Below are 19,052 nucleotides of genomic sequence, written 5' to 3' on the forward strand. Positions count from 1 at the left end.
TGGAAAATAACACAGCCACAAAAAAATAAAGATCTGACCTGGGGTTGCGACCAGTGGCGTATCCAGAAAAAATTTTGAAGGGGGCTGTAAAATTTTTTTAGAGGGTAAATGTGCGAAAAAAATTTAATTTCTTTTTATTAATTTTTGATAGAGAGTTAAACGCTGTGCTGCGGTACTGAAAGTGGTATAGTAGCATTATACTGCTCTTGACAGATTCGTACTACTGTCTCCTCCTTTCACATTCAGAGTAGGTACCTAGTGCTTTTTCAAAATTCTTGTGTCCCAAACGATTTACACAAACAGCAAGGAGTTGAGTCATCCTTAAAAAAAAAAAAAAAACACTTTATTTCGTTCGAACTTTGTCATGTGCTGAATCAAAAAATGTTTACAGATTTATTCCTGTCACGTCAAGAGTTTTTGAGCTAAACTCATCAATATTTTCGTAATATACGCCCATGTTCCGCAATTCGATCGAAGGTGAATTCAAATCACTTTTCAATTTCAAGTGAAATGAAATATTAATATTCTTCATTTCGATCGGTTTCGAAAACTTCGAAATTGCTTCTAACTGTCAAAACTGAAGGATCTTCCATTTTTATTTTGTTTCTAAAGTGAAATTACTGCAATTGCAGATTCATTGAAAAAGACCCAAAAATTCACGAACAGTACCTAACATAGTGAATTGAATTCGATCAGAAAATCTAAATGAGTGAAAAAATGCAGAACACCTATTCCACTTTCGGCAAGTGAATACGCAAAAAGTGAAATGCAGAACGTGAAAGTCTCAAAAACTAATTTTGAATGAAATTCTTTTTGACGTTTAATCCGAAATATATATGTTTTTTCGTAATATGTTGCAGTTTAAATCCAAATCGGAAGCGAAAACTGCAATTTTCTTAAAGAAACCTGTTGGCCACTTAGATTTTGAGATATTAAAAATTTCTATTTTCAATATCTTTGAGAAAAATATTATTAAAAAAAAAAGTAAATATACTTAAGACGATCAAACACGGCGTTTTTAGATTGCATAAGAAGTTTTGCAATAATTTAACGGTGATGTAGGTAATTGGAAGTCAGAATACTAAAAAAATGATCTAAAGAATTCTGAATTTATTCCAACAATCATCGTCAGCTTAGGCTCTTACTCAAACAAACCCAAACAGCCGTTTCAGAATTTGTAGGGGGCTCGAGCATCTGTGGTGCCTCTAAATCTTTAAGATTTACTAACAAGTTTCAGTTAATCATGTACATTATGATGAAATCAGCTAAATAAAAACATGATCTTGAAGGCTTGGGGGGGGGGGGGGGGGGGGGGTTTGAGCCCCCTGAGCCCCCCCTCAATACGCCACTGGTTGCGACTATGTTTTTCATTTAGTTTTTGGGTCGCTGAAAACGAATGAAGTCTGTTTTGCCTCCTCACGTCAGGTTTTTGAGAAAACCTCAAAAAATTTCACGATCTGGATGTGCGAATATGTCAATCATATAGTTTTGGGCCGCTGAAACCACGTCAGGTTTCCGAGATATCCTAAAAAAAAGTTCAAAACCAAAAAAACAAAAGTGCTTATCTGGGGGTGTGAATATGTTAGTCGTATGTTTTTTGGGCCGTTAAAACCGAATCCGAATTCTATTTTGCCGTATCACGTCAGGTTTTTGAGATATCCTCAAAAAATGTCCTCAATCCTCAAAAAATGTTTTTTTTTAGAAAATCAAAATCTGACGTGAGGGGGCAAAACGGACTTCGGATTCGGGTTCAGCGAACTATATGAAAATCATAGTCGCAATTCCAGATCAGAACTTTTGTTATTTTTGTGTGGCTGTGTTATCTATATAAAAATATTTTATGTACAATTTCGATTATATAGTCCACTTATACATTTCTTCTACCTAAGCGATTTTACTATTAGGTAATACCCATCGAGTCATAACTTTTGTTCAAAATCTAATGTATGATAAGCAACCATTTCTTAAATGTCCTTTCAATCAAATTATATTTCCGCAAAACACCTTCATGCATTAAATCCTCCCACATCTTTATTCACACTTATTTTTGGTCAACAAAACCACTATCTTCAATTCTGGTGTATAAGCGCATGACGTGGGTTCTGAATCTCCTTCAAGGTAAACTGGGTAATGGGCTTAAGGCAAACCTATAAGCCCATCAATTTGTCAGTTAAATGACAGTTACATTCAACAATTTGATTCCCACTCAATTGTTTGAATCCTTTAAAAGGATAATGCTTATAGCTTAAGAACGTACCTATATGTACTATGTATGTAGTAAAGAGCATAATCTCTACTTAGGCAAGCTCATATTATGATGGTCTTTTCTGTTAGCCTTAAAGGAGCCAAGGAAGTAGAGATGTGTGTTCCCTCAAGTGTAGATGGTGAATTATTGTTTATGCAACAGCAGGTATCAAATGGTAGATAAATTTACATAAAAACTACAGTGACAGTGGCAACATCCTTATATCGATGCATATAGTTGAGTTGGGGTTGGGATACCAGAAAGAGGTAAATGGTATAGAGTTATGGGTGATAACGAAAGAGTTGGGGACGCGACAACACAGCTTCCAGAGGAATATGGTCCTTCAAAATATTTTGTAAAGTATTCACCTCTTTAGTTCTACTTTGCAAAGTAGGTATATAGAATCCATAGATATAGAGACCCTTTGCAACAAAATACATATTTGTTACACATCAGAAGTGGAAAAGCAACATAGCAACCAGCGCCATCGTTGGGGATAGATGTATATGCATTTGAATAGAAATCCCGATGTGCACTCTATACAACGACATATTATCCCGAAAGGAGGAAAATAAATTTCAAGTCCTGTTATTTTATATCCATGTGTGTGTGTGTGTATAGATTTGAAATGTAATAGCGAAGCAAACACAACAAAAGCCAAACGAGAGTTATGCTCAAAATATTTAAAATATGCAAATACAAGCTAGTTTGTCATAATGTTTCACTTTGAATCTATGTAATGGTGGTTTGCTATAGAATAAGGGGGGTTTTAGAAGGGAGAGGGAGGTGGTGAAAAAAAATGCAAAATATTGCAAATATGCCATATCTCCTTTTTCTTTGTGTGGCACAGAACGAAATAATATTGTAAATGTTACAACATTAATTCTGTTCGAATTAGGGTTACCTATGAATGGTTTTGAAAAATAGTGTAAAAATAAGGAATTTAGGGGAAATACTCACAATGAAATGGGGATCTAAAATTGGAAAGATTTGTTCTTATTAAAAAGGTAGTAGATTTATTTCATATTTGTAAGCTTCTACGATTTTCAAAATTGAAGACGAAGTACTTGTGAAGTCAAGTTACGGAAATGAATTCGAAATGTTTAAGTTTTTAAAGGCTGAACATGTGAGAGTAGAGTAAAGTGGTAAAACAAAAGTATAGTTGAAATATTTAAATGAAAACGTAAATGCAGCAAAACCAAAATGTGATAATAACTACAAATTTCTGTAGATTTTTATTTTGAAAATTGAAAAATAATAAATTTTGAAATAAAATATGACATTGGCAACCCTTATCATGATACATTTGTATAATATTTGTCCATTGGACAGTTGTACTTTTGAACATTTCTTCCAATCTAATAAAAACTTTAATCTCCCTAGATACCGGTTTTTCTTTGTGTTCTGTAGGACATAGCGGACAAATTTTTGTCAAATATTCTTTATTTTATTAATATTTGTATATTTTTTTAACTTTATTCGTCAAAAAAAGTTTACTTTAAAAAAAAAGAATAAATATAGGTACATCATATGTGAACGTGAAATATTTTTATTCCTTTTTTTTTTGTTTTCTTGTTTTTGTTCGTTTTGTACATGGTGTGGTGATGGTTTAACGCTAGACATGAACCCTTGGGAAACGTGACACTATTTATTTTCACCATCTAAGAGAAGAGTTATGTCCTTTTTATAACATTTTTATTCTTCGCACTCTAGAGTTCTTTTTTTGGTTTACTTGAATTTTGTTGAAAAAAACTGACAAAAATTCATTGCAATTTGCAACAAAATCCTTGCTTCTAGTGTGTTGTTTATAGAGATTTTTTCTTTGTTATTTTTAGTTCAAAATCTACGATAACTCTATTTAGGGTGTCAGTTCAAGACACATTAGTCACTTCGTGATATTTTGTTTAATGTAGCTTTTGTTGGAGTCAACCCAAAAAGCAGACACAATTTAGTACCTACTTTTTTTTATTTTGATGATAATAATTTTTGTAGGGATATTTTCATCTGTGATTTTTATATGTGACTGATATTAGAGAGTGGATTTTTAAAACTAATTTTAAATAAATAACGGTAGAAGAAAGATGAATTAAGAAGCGAAAGTTAGTAAAAAGTGATTTTTTCCTTGGCAGTATATTTATGTCGATGAACTTTCTTAAATTTTCAATAGGGTGCAAAAATATAATTTGAAGAAATTTGTTTAGATTTAAATCGTTTCGGAATTTTTATTTCCTTAAATTTTTCCCGATATCTTTTTCAATACCTGAGATATCTTAAATTGAAGTTCATAAGTTTCTTTGGCTTTTATACACCGAAAAAAAAAACCAATATCAATTTAATATCAAATTAACATTTTTTAAATATCAGCAAAAAAAGCTCTATAAAATGTGTTTTATGATAATTGAAATATCAAAATAATATTTTTATTATCAGGATGATATTTAAATATCACATTTTTGAAATTGATTGAAATTGATTGATTGATTTTTTTGATATTTTATTATCAATTTTTCATATCAATTCCTCATTCCAAATTATTGAAAAAATATTAAATAAAAAACTCTTAGGCCCAATTTATTCACTCTCCATTATTTTTAAAGGCTCCATTAAAAATTATAAAACTGTCAAATCGCATACAAATTTTAAAATTTCCCTTTTTTAATGGTGACTTTAAATTTAATGGAGTGTGAATAAATTGGACCTTAATCTGTACTAATTTAAAGGCGCTCTGTGTTTTTTCGAAGTAAAATGTATGATTCACTGATAAAATTTGATCGGTAATAAAATTTTTCTTCACATAGTTTGGGAAAATAACAAAACAATTAGGTACATCACCTATTTATAAAAGAAAAAAAAATATCACAACTATTTTATAAAGAATATTCATTTGTTTGATTTGAAAGAAAAAAGAAAGAAAATACTTAAAAAAATAAAAATAATAAAAAAGAAAAAGGAAGAAAAATATCATCATAATAAACTAAAACGTAAAATCTAGTCAACATTGATATTTTAATTTGAAAAGTGAAATATTCACTATCCACCTAAAATTTAAAAAAATGTCAAAATGATACTTTTATTGTCAAAGTGAAATTTTCACTATCCACTTAAAATTAAAAAATATCAAAATTGATATTTTATCAATTTTTTGGACGACTTTTGTCACTGAAAAATTTAATTTGATGTTATTATCAATTTTTTTTTTCGGTGTATCATAGAGAAGATAAAAATGTTTTTTTGAATTTTCTACCGGTAATAATTCAAAAACGGTAGCTGATCACATATTTCTGACTTTTGACAATTTCTTTGGATTCTCAGATAATCTGCAACAATTTTGGCAAGACATTACAATGAATTATAATTTAAGAAATAAACATCTCAATATTTTTAACATTTTATGTATTATTTATTTATGAGCATCAAATTTTTTACATAAAATGTTAAAAATGTTGAGATGTTTATTTCTTGCTCTCACAATTGTTCCATATCATCGATAGAAGTTTAAATAAATCGATTTGAAAATAAAAAATGTGTTTTGGGGGAGGGGGTATGAATTTAATAATTTATGCAATGTACCCCGGCATCTAATTTTACTGTACTGTTTTTTAACGACAGAAGGATAAAGACATTGTGAAAGAATTTTTTTTCAAAATCAACCCACCATGGCCTTAAATTTTCGAAGTAATCATATTGATCTTTAAGCAAATATACAGTAAATCCTTGTGTCCTTCACTTCAGATCTCATTGCACATCCAATAAATCAACTTAAGTCGGCTGTCTTATAAGAATCATTCTCTCATACTCTTTTCCTCGACGAATATTTTCAAATCTTTTCAGCAAAAAATAAAATAATAATCCCAATAAAGTCTATCTATTCACATTGCAGTTCATTGATAAAACGCTCATCAATTTTAATACTTATTTTTTTTTTTGATTATTTTTTTTTCCAAAATTTTCTTGTTGTCTTCGTCGTCATCATTATCCACCAATTAAGTGCTCAAATAATCCTAGAGAATTTTGCTTCCAATAAAAATCCTCCATACCCCAGTTAAAGATGGCAGAAAACCCCCCTCTACATTCAACCCTATATCAAAAGCAAAAACAACAAAAATAAAAAGAAGAAAAAGATAGATATACATAAGCTTTCTAGTGCTGTTTTGTGTTGTCAGATGGCACAAACTGTCATTCTGATGCTACTAATCCGCTGCTTAAAATGATTTTCATTAGATGTCTCATTAAATTATTTCGAAACATCCTTCTCCATTGTCATTGTCGACTGTGGTTGGTCGGTGGTGATGGCACAGCGGGTGTTTGTCGGCCATGGTATATAGAAAGTGGAGACGAGAGGACGAACATTTTTGCTCACTGAATCGGAAAATTATGACTGATTATCCTTGCGAAATTATAATGTATAACGGTAGTCGTTTATATATGCTCGTACCTCGTACTCGTATAATACTCGTCATCTTGTTCTAGAAACATTCTTTTTGGCTTTTGTTTGGATTCTTTTATACATTTTTTTGTGTGTTTCCTTTTTTTTTTTTTTTTGAATTTGAGTTTGCAAAGCTAGCATAAGGATTCTGAAAACAATTCCACTCAATTTCTTAATTAAGCTTTTGAATGAGTTTGTATGTTGGCTATTTTGAAGCCTTTTTTCAAGGAGATTAAGTTCTAACAAAGGCTTAAACTCTTAAACAAAGTGGAAATGTGGGAAAAATGCAACAAGCTATTTTGAAGATGCAAACACACTCCTCGTTTATTGGAGACTTTTCAAGTTTTATGTAAAAATTCGGAACACGTCGTACATTTCGATGTTAAAGATGTTCCTTGAAGGAATATTGTTCAATCCCTAAACAAGATACCATTAAGGACCCTTACTTTTTGTCTCCCTAAAATTCCTATGTGAAATATTGGCAATATTCAATTACTAATCGAGGCACGCAAGCGAAATCAGCAATTGATCCATCTCCACAATGCATTAGACGCATCAATCTCTCTGTTTTTTTTTTTTTTCGATTTGGTACTCAAGGACCTTTGGAGTACATATAGTTGCGGATATGCTTGGATGGTGCACTATACAATTGCTGCAATATATGTACAAGTGAATGAATCGATTTATTGCAAGATTCTTAAGTATCCTTTTGCTCACAGTGAGTGTTATACCTATCTTTAACCCTATACCGCCGTCGCCTGATCCGACCTCTGTCTCCATCAGTTTGAACCCTTCAATCTCCTGCTGTCGAGGAAATCGATTGAGAATCCATTTTAGAGATATCAAACCAACTATCTGGTTCTTGGTTGGTATAGAGAAGAGAGTCCTTGTGATATCCCGATCCGATGTAAAGATGAATGATAAATAAATAAAATGCACTCTTGCACTGTCTGTGTTTGCTATTTGGTTGAATAGAAAGGGAACCATCCGTTGGGGTTCCAATGCCAAGACCAAGACTGAGACCCAGGACCAAGAACAAATAACCTTCTTTCTACTACCATCAGAAGAACCAATATTGTTTTACTTATATTTTTATTTATTATTCCAGACATTGCATTATTATTATGACAATTTTACACGCTTGTTTGTCGGCTATTACTGTATGCGATTCACAATGCGGATATGGAAGATGTTGGTTAACTTTTTTTTGTTGTGTTTAACTAAATTTGAATACACAGGATGCCATTTAAAATTAAATGCAAAACTCAGTTAAACACACAGGAAAGGCTGCGCTGCTCTGCGCCGCACGCCAAAAGTACGTTGCTGCTGCCTGGAACAAAGTAATTAAACGTAATTGCATTGCAATTATTGGACTTTTTTGGTGAGGTTGGTTATGGTATTGTGTGTGTTGTGTTCTCTGTGGACAAGGACATTTGTATATGTGCATTTTTTTTTTGTTGTTGTTTAATTTGGATGGCGTTTAATTAATATGTTTGCAGCCATTAATTACTATTGTTGCAAAAGGATTCTGCATTTTCGTTGAAACACAGTCTTTTGCGGTACCTACTAACAAAAAAAAGTCATCTAGTAAAGCCCAAAGGAACACTTTAATTTTATATATTTTTTTTTAATTTTGCGGAAACCTATGTTTATTAAAGGGCATAAGCAAAATGGATTTGATTGTTAGTTGTGATTGTATTTTTTCCTCGTTTTTATGTATACTGCAGTCGTGAAACAGAACGGTCTCGACATTTTAGCAGAACAAATGTTTTTTTTGTATTATTATTAAAGCACAGTAATTTTAAAGCCCATTATGGTTTGGAAAACTCTCGACATCTCTTTGTACCTATCTTGGTCCCTATATTTATCTGTCCCTATATTTATTGGAGAACTGGAAGGAGATCATGTTCATTTGACTTAAACCTCTAGTTCTCTTAATTTTTGTGATGTAATCCCAAATTTACGTCTAATTTGACTCTAATTTTCAAGAAGAAGTTATTTATTTATACTGTCAGATGTTTTTTTTGACCAATTTAAGGTTTTTTTTAAGTTATTATTAAGATTAATGAAGTGTTTTAACTATCCATTAACATTCAAACGTTTTTCAGGCTTGAGTCACACAAATTATTTAATTTATTAATTAATTTGCTCAATAAAGTTCAAAAAGTTTCATTATGAAATTCAGTGATAATTATAGATTTTATTTGCGGTTTAGCTTATTTTAGAAATCAAAATTTGAAAAATTTTAATTTTTTTTTGAAGTTTTAATGACTTTTGGCAACAACATAGATAATTTCGGTTTTGTAAAAATTTCTTTTTTCATAATATTTGTATTAGTTAAAAATTACACTGGTTTACAGTCAAAATGGACACTCAATCCCACTATTTTTTTCTTACGTGCTTTGGCCTCAGGAACTCGGAAATCACTATAAAAAAAATTACGATGGATACGTTTTCGAGATATGATATTTCAAAGTTTTTGTCTTTTTTTTTCGCCGCATACTTAGTATTCGGGCTATATCTTGAGTAATAAACGGAACAATCTGAACAGAAAAACCGGCACGAAAGCTGAATAAATATAAGCAACAAATACTGGAATAATTTTTTTGGGTCACTCCAGATGCTTAAGTACCTATCTATCAAAACATTTTAAAAAAATCGATTTTTAAAGAAAATTTTTGGCAAACAAAATTTTTTACTGAAATAAAAAATCTAAATCTTTTGAGTCCTCATAGTTTTATATTTTTTATGTATAGTGCACTTTCTGGCAAAGATATTTTTCTTCAAATTCATGGATAAGTTCTAAAGATCAATATTTTCGACTTTTTTTGTTACTTTGAAAAGAAAACCGAATTTGAAATTTTTTAATAAAATTTTTTTTATAAAATTAAATTTCCTATCGATTTATGTCCTTTTAAAAAAAATTAAAAATAAAACATTATAAATAACTTGAGAAAAACTATTCAAAAAAAGGGAGAAAGATGACATTTTTGATGTTTTTAGTAAATAGTTTTTTTTTTATCTTTAAGAGCATTTATAGATATTGAACATGTAACGGAAAAAATGAAATACTTTATCTTTCAACATAATGTTCACAAAAATTGAATACGACTTAAATTGCATAAAATATGGACTTTTAAAATCTATTGGTTTTGGTCTTTTTAAGTGATTTTTCTGTTCAGATTGATCGTTTATTACTCAAGACTTGAAAGTCATAGGTAACTCGAAAACCTATCCATAATCATTTTTTTAGATAAGATTTTCGAGTTTCCTGGGCTCGAATCTATATGAAAAGTATAACGGCACTTGGTGTCCAAAAAGTTTTAATTTATTTTGTAAATTAGTGTTATTGTAAATTTTTACACTCGTATTTTTTTTTAAATTTATAACACCTGGCATCCCTTTGTTCTTATTTTGACTTCTATAAAAAAAAAACAAAACTGCTATGAATTTGTAAAATATTTGTGTTGGATTTTCGTAGCTAGCTCCTAGAATATTACTCAAAAATTATTTTTAAAAAATTTCAAAAAAACTAAATCCCAAATAGCTACTCAGAAATTATACTCTAAAAGGTATGAAAAACAATATAAATAAATTATTTTCCCAATTCAAAAGTTTTCTGATTTTAATTAAAATAAAAAATAAAAAAAAAAAATCATCAAAATCGGAGCTGTTTCAGAGAACTTCGAAGAAAAAACTTCAAAAATATAACAAAAGTTATTTGTTTTTCATAAATGACATTTTCATTAGAAACCTGTACTTTTTTTTTGAATTTTTTAATAAAATTTTGAATGTTTGCATTTTTTGTGAATAATTCAAAAATATTATATAAATTATATTGAAAATTAAGTAAAAATGGTACTCACCCATCTTGGCCAAATGCTTTGAGTTCTCTATCAAGAGTCTCCTTCACATTCTGTGCTGAATACAATCCCATTGGTGAGTTGAATTGCTTGTGAACAAGTTTACGTTGTTGTAATGCTGCCATTTTAAGTTTATATTTGATTTTTTTTTTTGTTGCTTTGAATTAATTTGTATGAAAATTTCTGTTGAACTTTATTGAATTTTTATTTCGCTTTTAACTCTAAATTCGAACTAATTGCCTGAAATCAAAATGAAAAATGAAAAATGAAAAAAAAAAAAAAAACTTAATTGAATCTTCTTCGACTCTCTGTGTGTTTTGTGCTAACTCGAGTGTCCGCACTTTCACCAATAAAAATGGTGAATACTTCGTTTTTGAATTTATTCGTTAAAAAAATGTTTTGTTCCTATTAATTTTTTTGTGTGTTGTTTCCTAACGAAAGAGGGAAATCCTTTTATCCGTTTGTATTAATTTTTTAACTGGCAAAAAACTAACGCGGATTATTCTATCCTTTCAATAAGAGAAAAACAAAAAAAAAAAAAACAAAATAAATTACTAACAACCCGGAACGCCGCGGTTCTATTCTATCCTCGTTTCGTCTTCGTTGCTTTGGATTGCTTTGAATTTATTCAATTTGGTTCCGTTTTCGTTCGGATCGATTTCTGTAAAGAGAAAAATAGAAAAAATTTCAAATGAGAAAGTGTGAAAAAACAAATTAGTTCCTATACTAGCTCTTGAGACAAAGAACTCAGGATAAAGAGCTTTGTTTTTAGAAATGAATATGACAAAAGAGAAAAAAAAAAAATATATCAAAATGCAAAACACGGTGTTGAAGGAAAATAGAATTCTTGCAACAAAAACAGCAGCAGCAGCAGTAGCGTAATGAGTTCTTATATTAATGTTTGACGCCTCAGGCAAACACGCCAAGGACATTTCTGCATCCTTACACGAAGTATTTCCTTTCATCAGTCATGGAGATGAGGTTTCTATTTTGATATTTTCTCATGAACCTCTTTCCTTGTTGGAATAATATACCTAACACATAGTACACCTCACTTAGAAGTAGTACCTAAGCAGAAAAAGGGTGTCCTGATGCACTTCCTTGGTATAGCTTGCTGCAAAATGCGGAAGGTTTTTCTCTAAACGGTATATATTTTTTTTTACATGAAAATAGAAAAGGGTGGTATGGGTATAGTATACCTAGTTGAATTGGTTCTTCTTTTACTCTTTAGATTGAACCACTTGACAAACATTGTGGTGTTGTCAAAGGTTAATCATTATGCAGGAGAAGATACATACCATCATGCCACAGAGCATAGGTTGAGGAGTGTACATAAGAAAGGATATGCACTCTCTCTCGTTTCATGCGCTCGTGGTGCTGATGGAATAGAAGAAGAGGTTTTGCCGGTTGACTTCAATGTTGACGATGTTGGCAGCTACAAGAGGAGCAAACCAAGATGAAGATGAATCTTTTCAACCTATACCTTCTATCTTAGCTAGATAGCTTTAGCTATGTACTTTAGACAGAAAAAGGAAATAGTTGTTGAAGTAGTGGAATGTGTTTGATGGGAAAAATGATTAATAAAAAAGGACGAAAACGATCATGATGATGATGATGAAGAAGTGAATGAGAAGAATATAACCACGACCGACGACAAAGACAACGAAGACGACAACAATATTGCTGGCAAAAACCAAGAAGTGGCTGTTGGAACTATAACCTGTTTTACAAACGTTGCTTCATATCAAGTTAGCAATTAAGTTGAACAGGCAAAATGATGAGGAGTAAAATGATGAGCCTTGAAGGTGAAGAAAAATACTAATTTAAGTTCATATATGTAGCTACATACATATTCTTTTTACAGCAGGTTAATAAGAAGATGGAAAGAATTGGTTGAAACATTTTATTAAAGTAATTTTTAAAGAAAAACAGAGAGTCTATTGTTCTGAATTTTAGCTTTTTTTCGGTAAGGAATGTAAATCAGCCAAACTTTTTGAGTGAAAAAATTGATAGACACCTTAAAACTTTATAATTCTACCAAGAATAATCAGGAATAAGTAAAAATGGAACTTATGTAACACTGTTAAGGATTGTAAGACAATTTTCATAGAAACTAATTGAATATTGGAGATAAAGCTAGTTTCAGTGCGGTAAAAATCGTGCACAGAAGTGTACCTTGAGCAGCTGAGCCCCGAGTAAGATATCAAAAGAAAGAGCTATGTAGGCTTTATTCATAATTGAAAACCACAAGTTTCTTGGAGGTTTAGTTGCTGGGTTATTTGAATCCAAATATGTATTTTTTTGTTTTTTTTTTTTAGTTTAGTTTTAGTTTGAACCAAGGTCTCAAAACAAGTTTTTCAGGTTTTTAAAAAAAATTTAAGGGTTACCCTTTGCCGAAAATTGTGTATTGTAAAAAATTCCTCCATATTCATCGAGTGAGACATCAAATGAAAGGTCTCTTTAAGCTCTATTCGTAACTGAAACTCAAAAGTTTCTTAGAGGCTTTCTTGCTAAGTTATTTTCATCCAAAAATATTTTTTTCTTATTTTCAGAAGCAAATAACTTGGAACCAAAGCCTCGATCTGACATCTAGTGAAAAAAAACTATCAATTTTTTTTCAGACTTTAAAAAAAAATCAAGGGGTATCAACCCCTTGCCGAAAAAAATGTATTTTAAAAAAAATTCCAAATTCATCGATGAGACATCAAACGAAAGGTCTCTTCAAGCTTTATTTATAACTAAAAACCAAACATTTCTTGGACATTTGGTTGCTGATTTATTTGACTCCAAACATTTTATTACTTACATTCGGAGGCAGAAAATGCTGACCAAATTCAAAAAAAAAAAAAAAAATGCATATTAAAAAATTTCCCCCGAATTCATCGAGTGAGATATCAAAAGATAGGTTTCTTTAAGCTTTTTTTCATATATGAAACCCAAGAGTTTCTTTCAAATCCGCTAAGTTAAATTTTATTTATATAAACAGCATTTCTTTATACATACTTCCTTGTGTGGAAGTTGTAGGTCGATGGCACTGACTCGGCTGCCCCAATAGTATGCTTTTTATTTAAGCCTTTCAGTGAATGCAAAAACATATCTTCTTATAGTTAAAAACAGATTTTTCCGTTTTTTTTTTTTATTTGGATAGGGTTGCCATGTTTTCAGGCCTAAATATCTTTCAATTTTATCGTTTAGGCTTTTGCTTGATATTTTAAACATTTCCTTTTATAAACAAACAACAAAGAAATGAAGAATTAAGTTATTTAGCAATGTTTCCTTTAAATAAGGGTTGCCACATGCAAGTTCCGACTTTAAATATGAAAACTTAATGCTTTTCCTTTGCTGTATCACCTTTTTTTTTACACCAATTCAAACGATTATCTCTTCAACTATTCGTCGCCCGGGAATCGTTTTGTCGTAAACGCCAATTTTTGAATTTTGGGAAATAGCATTTTTAAGGTTTGCGTTACTAAAAAAACGCAGCGATGAAGTTTTTTTCAATTTGTAATAGAATATTTTGTGGTCTTATTTATGTAGTGAAAACTCTCTTATTTTTTGTTTTGGCTTTTCAAATTTATTAAGGTTTTTACACACAAGAAAAACTAATTTCACTATTATCGGGCAGTAATGAATATTGCAAAAAGTTTTTACGTTGTAATTCAATAAATAAGATATATTATTCAAACCTACTGTTTTTCATCGTTTTTCAAATATTTTTTTAAACATTTTCAGTCTTGATGTTCGATCGATTAATAATTCTTAAAAAAATCTTTCATTATCCTTGGAAAATTATTCCCAAAATATTATAACTTTTACTATAAGTACATTAACGATACTAAGTTTCATTGACTGACTTCGTTTTACATCACAAACTCTGATTTATATTATACAATTTGTACGTTAAGTTATTTTTCAATTTGCATTATAAAACCAAAAACACCATTCTTCATTCCTCAACTTGTTTTAAATAATAAGCTTGTAAGTACCTTTATTTCTATATGCTAACAGAATAACATAACCCAAACAAATTTTCATGCTCAAAAGGATAACGAATAATGAATAAATATATGTATATTTCATTGTCTGGCACATAGATCTCATTTCCGTTTCTTAAAATATACAATATATTTTACCTTTTGCTAGCAACCATCAACCAACAACAACTTTAGAGAGATGGGTAAGATATGTACGAATATTAAACAATTTTCTCATACCTTTCTCACCCCATCCAATAAAGCACCTTTAACGAAAACCAGGAGACCATTTTGGGTTGCTTTTATATAATTTTGCCTAAACACCGTTATAATAAAGTAATAATGTACCATTAATATCACAGCTTTACCTAATACAAATCTTACAATTTAATCATTGTGCTATAAGGTATGAAGCAAACAGGACGAAGTATTTTTTTCTGGATCAGTGTTGCCAAATTATATTTTTTTCTAGACTTCACATAAAAAATGTTAAAGTATCCTTTCTTATGCTATGAAGTCGTGAAATTTAGAAAAAAAAATCAATAAAAAAGATAAACGTCGAGGTTTAAATACGTTCCCTGAACATTTTACCTAAATATGGCAACACTGGTTGTGAAAGCCTAGATGCGTAAACTAATAACAATAAACACAACTAATACCTACACACAGGACAGGAAACCAACATACATCTTGATCGAAATTCCTATAAAGAAAACAAAGTCAAATACGAACAATATTTATGTATATTTACATCTATCACACACATAACCCACACACACATACATTATTTGGGTGAATATTTTATTGATACAAAGTGCTTTACTGTGATGTGGTACAGGCAACAACCAACAAACAAAGAAAACACCATATATCCCAGACCTCTGATTTATGTTTACACGGTAAACGTGACAATGTTTAAAATACGTGCCAAATTGGTAGAAAATAGAAAAGATGGTAGACATTATTACTGCCTCTGATTGGCATGGAAAATTAGTTGAGATTTTCTTAACCGAACTAAGAATGTCAGATTTGAAAGGCATTATTTATTGAATTGACGCTGCCTATCGGTGGTTTCTAAATAACTTCTACTTAAGTTTCGAGGTTAGCTTTTTACCGAAAAAGGATTATAAGATGTGCAACAGATTTTCATTAATAGATAATCTAAATTATTTAAAGTTTTTTTTAGGAAAATCTTAAAAAATGGTTCCACTCTTAAAAACGACAAACATATCAAATAATAACTTGACACATTTTCGTCTGATGCTACTCCCTTTCCTAAATTCTTGTTTTCTTCTTGTTTAGTAAAAAAAAAAACTTTGTCAAGTTAAAGACTAGACCATAGACATCCTTGAACAAACTTCCAAAACCCATAACCAACCGCAATGCTTAAAACTAGTTAATAATTTATATTTTAAGGTAAAGTAAAAGTAACACTGCAAAAGGTAGTATTGTTGAAAACTTTCTTTTTAAACTAAAAGAAGTAAAAAAACAAGAAACTTTCAAAAAAACGGACACACAGTGCCACCGAGATCTAATTCATAATTTGAAAAGTTTTTTTTCTCTAATTGAGTTTTTCACAGGACTTGCTCGTAATTTGTTTACCCTCTAAATAATTCATGTTCAAGACGAATATTCAAACTTAAAAAAGAGTGAGAGTGTAGAATGTAGACCCTCGACGACACGACGCAGACGAAGACCATTGGCTTGAAGAGCGAAGTTTTTAAAACAAATGGTTATAATTATTATTAAGCTTTCATTTCGACTTTCAGAGACTGCATTTCATTTTCTATCAACATAGTTTGAAAGTTTTATTTTGAATCAAAAATATGAAACGGACTTGTGGTTTAGAGAGAAAAGTAATTCAAGTAATAGGAACTTATTTTTAATTATCAAATTTGAAGTAAGAATTTAAGTCTTTTCAGTTTTTGGTTAGAAACAATATTTTCTTGTAACTATTAAAGGTTTCAGATACTTCATAAGATTACTTTTAAAAGAAACTGAGCAAAATAATCAAAAATTGAGTTTTCTGTTGAAAAAAAAGTGGAACTTTACAAAAGTTGCTGCATTTTTTCCGATACTTAAATATATTGAAATTTTAATTTCTTTTAGGGCCAATTTTTCAATAGTCAGATAAACCTCAGATAGAGCTTATTGCTAGGAATAAAAGTTTTTTTTATATTGACATTTGGCAGTTTTTATTTATCTGATAGTCTAACTGACGATTGAAAAATCAGGGCTTAAAGTAATACCTTATTTTTAAAAGTATTTTGGTTGATTTATTTGTATCATAAGAAACTTGCCAATGCAGTCCATTTATTTGAAAAATTGAACGAACTTGTGGTCACTGTAGCGTATTCGTAACTTTTTTACTGTAAAAAATCTCGTGTTTCAAAGGAAAAAAATATAACCATCAATTAAATAAACACGTTTTTGAAGAAATTTTAATCAAGACCTTTAACCAAAAAATCTGTAAAATCTGTAATTGGTCCCCAAAAGCCAATGATTCATTTTATTTATGGTTTTGATGACAAATTAAACATTTATAAATAAGTTCTTACACGTTTTACGCGAATCATTGGCTTTTTGGGACCAATTACAGATTTTACTGTCTCTTCGAAAAAAACACCCTTTCACCAAATTTTTTTTTATGAAAACTCTTTATTCTTGCTTTCTATCCCAAAATCAATGTTTTTACCGAATTTCATTAGGTAGGTTGACCCATCATTTTTGTTTTCACTCAAAAAAACACCCTGTTAACCATGATATTTTTATAGACACTTAAGATTCTTGTTTCTTATCTTAAAAGTAACATAATTGCTAAATTTCAATAGGGTACCACTAATATTACTCTAGTATTTCACACTTTTTCAAATATACCCATATTTTCTTTACTTCTAGAAAAAACACCCTTTCACATAAAAAAAATGTATAGACTTACATTATTCGTAGTTCCCATGGGAAAGAGAACATATTTAATGAATTTCGTAAGGGTACCATTTATACCATTGATTTTATCGGACTTATCGCGGATTTTTCCCTATTTCCCAAAAAAAACACCCTTTAACCTAAAATATTTGTATAGACTTTTTGAGTTCTTGCTTTCTGTTATGAATGAAACATTTTTACCAATTTTCATTGGTGTAACAATTTTTCCCAGTTTTTGTGGTACTAATTCCGAATTTAATCATTTCTTGAAAAAAAAACACCCTTTCACTCAAAATAATTTTTTACTTTTTATAGATTCTTAATTCTTATACCAACCAAAACTATTTCACCAAGTTTTAAAAATTAATAAAATATAAGTTAGCTATGTTATGATACCTTTCTCACACACAACTTAACTTTTCAAAAAGACACCCTTTCACCCAAAATATTTTTAAAAACTTTATGAATCCTTTGTCCCTGTTTTATCTTAAACCTTCATCCCAAATTTTATCAGTGAAGCATGTTTTTCACATGGGTTTCGGTTATATTTTACCTGTTGAGGTAAAAAAACAAGCAAACTGGTTTTTAATCGGAAATAACTTTTCTTAGAGCAATCGTATTGACTTTATTTTTATGTCATTATATTCAGCATCAAAAAGTACCTTGAAAACATGTGCCATATGATGATATTCAACAAACAATTTTTTTCAGTATATTTTTGACTTTCAGCTCCTCCCTCTTGTTCGCGAAAAAACACCCTTCCACCCAACTTTTTTTTATAGATTTTTTTTGTACTTGGTTCTTATCCCAAAAGCAAACTTTTTGCCAAGTTTCATGAGTGTAACAATTTTTTTTTTTATTTCTTGATTTGATGTACTATTTTACCTGTACTATAGGTGAAATCAGATAAAAAAGGTTCTATAGCAGGGGTACTATTAATATTTTTTTTTTTGTATTAAAAAATAATATTTTAATTTTTTCATCCAATTTGTTGGAGCCATTTTTGAGTAAATTAAACTTTTCCAAAACTGGTAAACTAGAGGTACAGTTATTTATGCTCCAAAAAAATGTATTCAAAAAACCGGTCTGGATTTGATTTTAATCATTCCATCCGTTCTGTAGCTGTAGTTCCTTATACAGACAGAAAATTAAAAAAAAGAGTTTTTAAAAAATTTACTAACCCGTTTTAAAACCACTGATTTTTCAACAACAAAAATTAAATATTTAAAAAAAAATTCAAAAAGATTTTTTTTTTTTATTTTTTATTTTTTATTTCAGTTACTTATATGCCTGTACCTATATAGTTTTTTTAAGTTGTTAAATTTTTTTTTCGCATTCCATAATAAGGCCTTTCATTATGCCACATCACACCGCAAAATTTTAAACAATATTGTTAAAGCTGTTTTTGAGTTGTTTTTTTCTTTTCAAAAAAATGTCTTCATTATGTTCGGTATTGATGTTATCACTTTACCTGATGTTTTCGAAAAATAAAATATAATTCATAAAGTTAAAACGAACGCCGCGCTGGTAAGTATGCAACATATTGTTATAATGTTGTATAAACTAATAAACATTTAAACTTGCTCATCGCAGACTGTTCAACTGTTTTCATGTTTGAT

The 19,052-nt window shown here is 30.0% G+C and overlaps 1 protein-coding gene across 1 annotated transcript in view; it reads right to left on the bottom strand.

Moving 5' to 3' along the window:
• Positions 1 to 19,052, bottom strand: part of LOC129912070 (protein split ends) — a 280,868-nt gene that overhangs the window by 170,178 nt on the left and 91,638 nt on the right. The window contains exons 2-3 of the mRNA XM_055990175.1: positions 11,094 to 11,195; positions 10,538 to 10,774 (exon numbers count right to left, since the gene is read on the bottom strand). Of these exons, the coding sequence (XP_055846150.1) occupies positions 10,538 to 10,659 (122 nt within the window). The 5' untranslated portion in view covers positions 10,660 to 10,774; positions 11,094 to 11,195. The remainder of the gene's footprint in view (positions 1 to 10,537; positions 10,775 to 11,093; positions 11,196 to 19,052) is intronic.

This window comes from Episyrphus balteatus, chromosome 2 (assembly GCF_945859705.1).
Source record: "Episyrphus balteatus chromosome 2, idEpiBalt1.1, whole genome shotgun sequence".
In the NCBI taxonomy this organism is placed as follows: Eukaryota; Metazoa; Arthropoda; class Insecta; order Diptera; family Syrphidae; genus Episyrphus; species Episyrphus balteatus.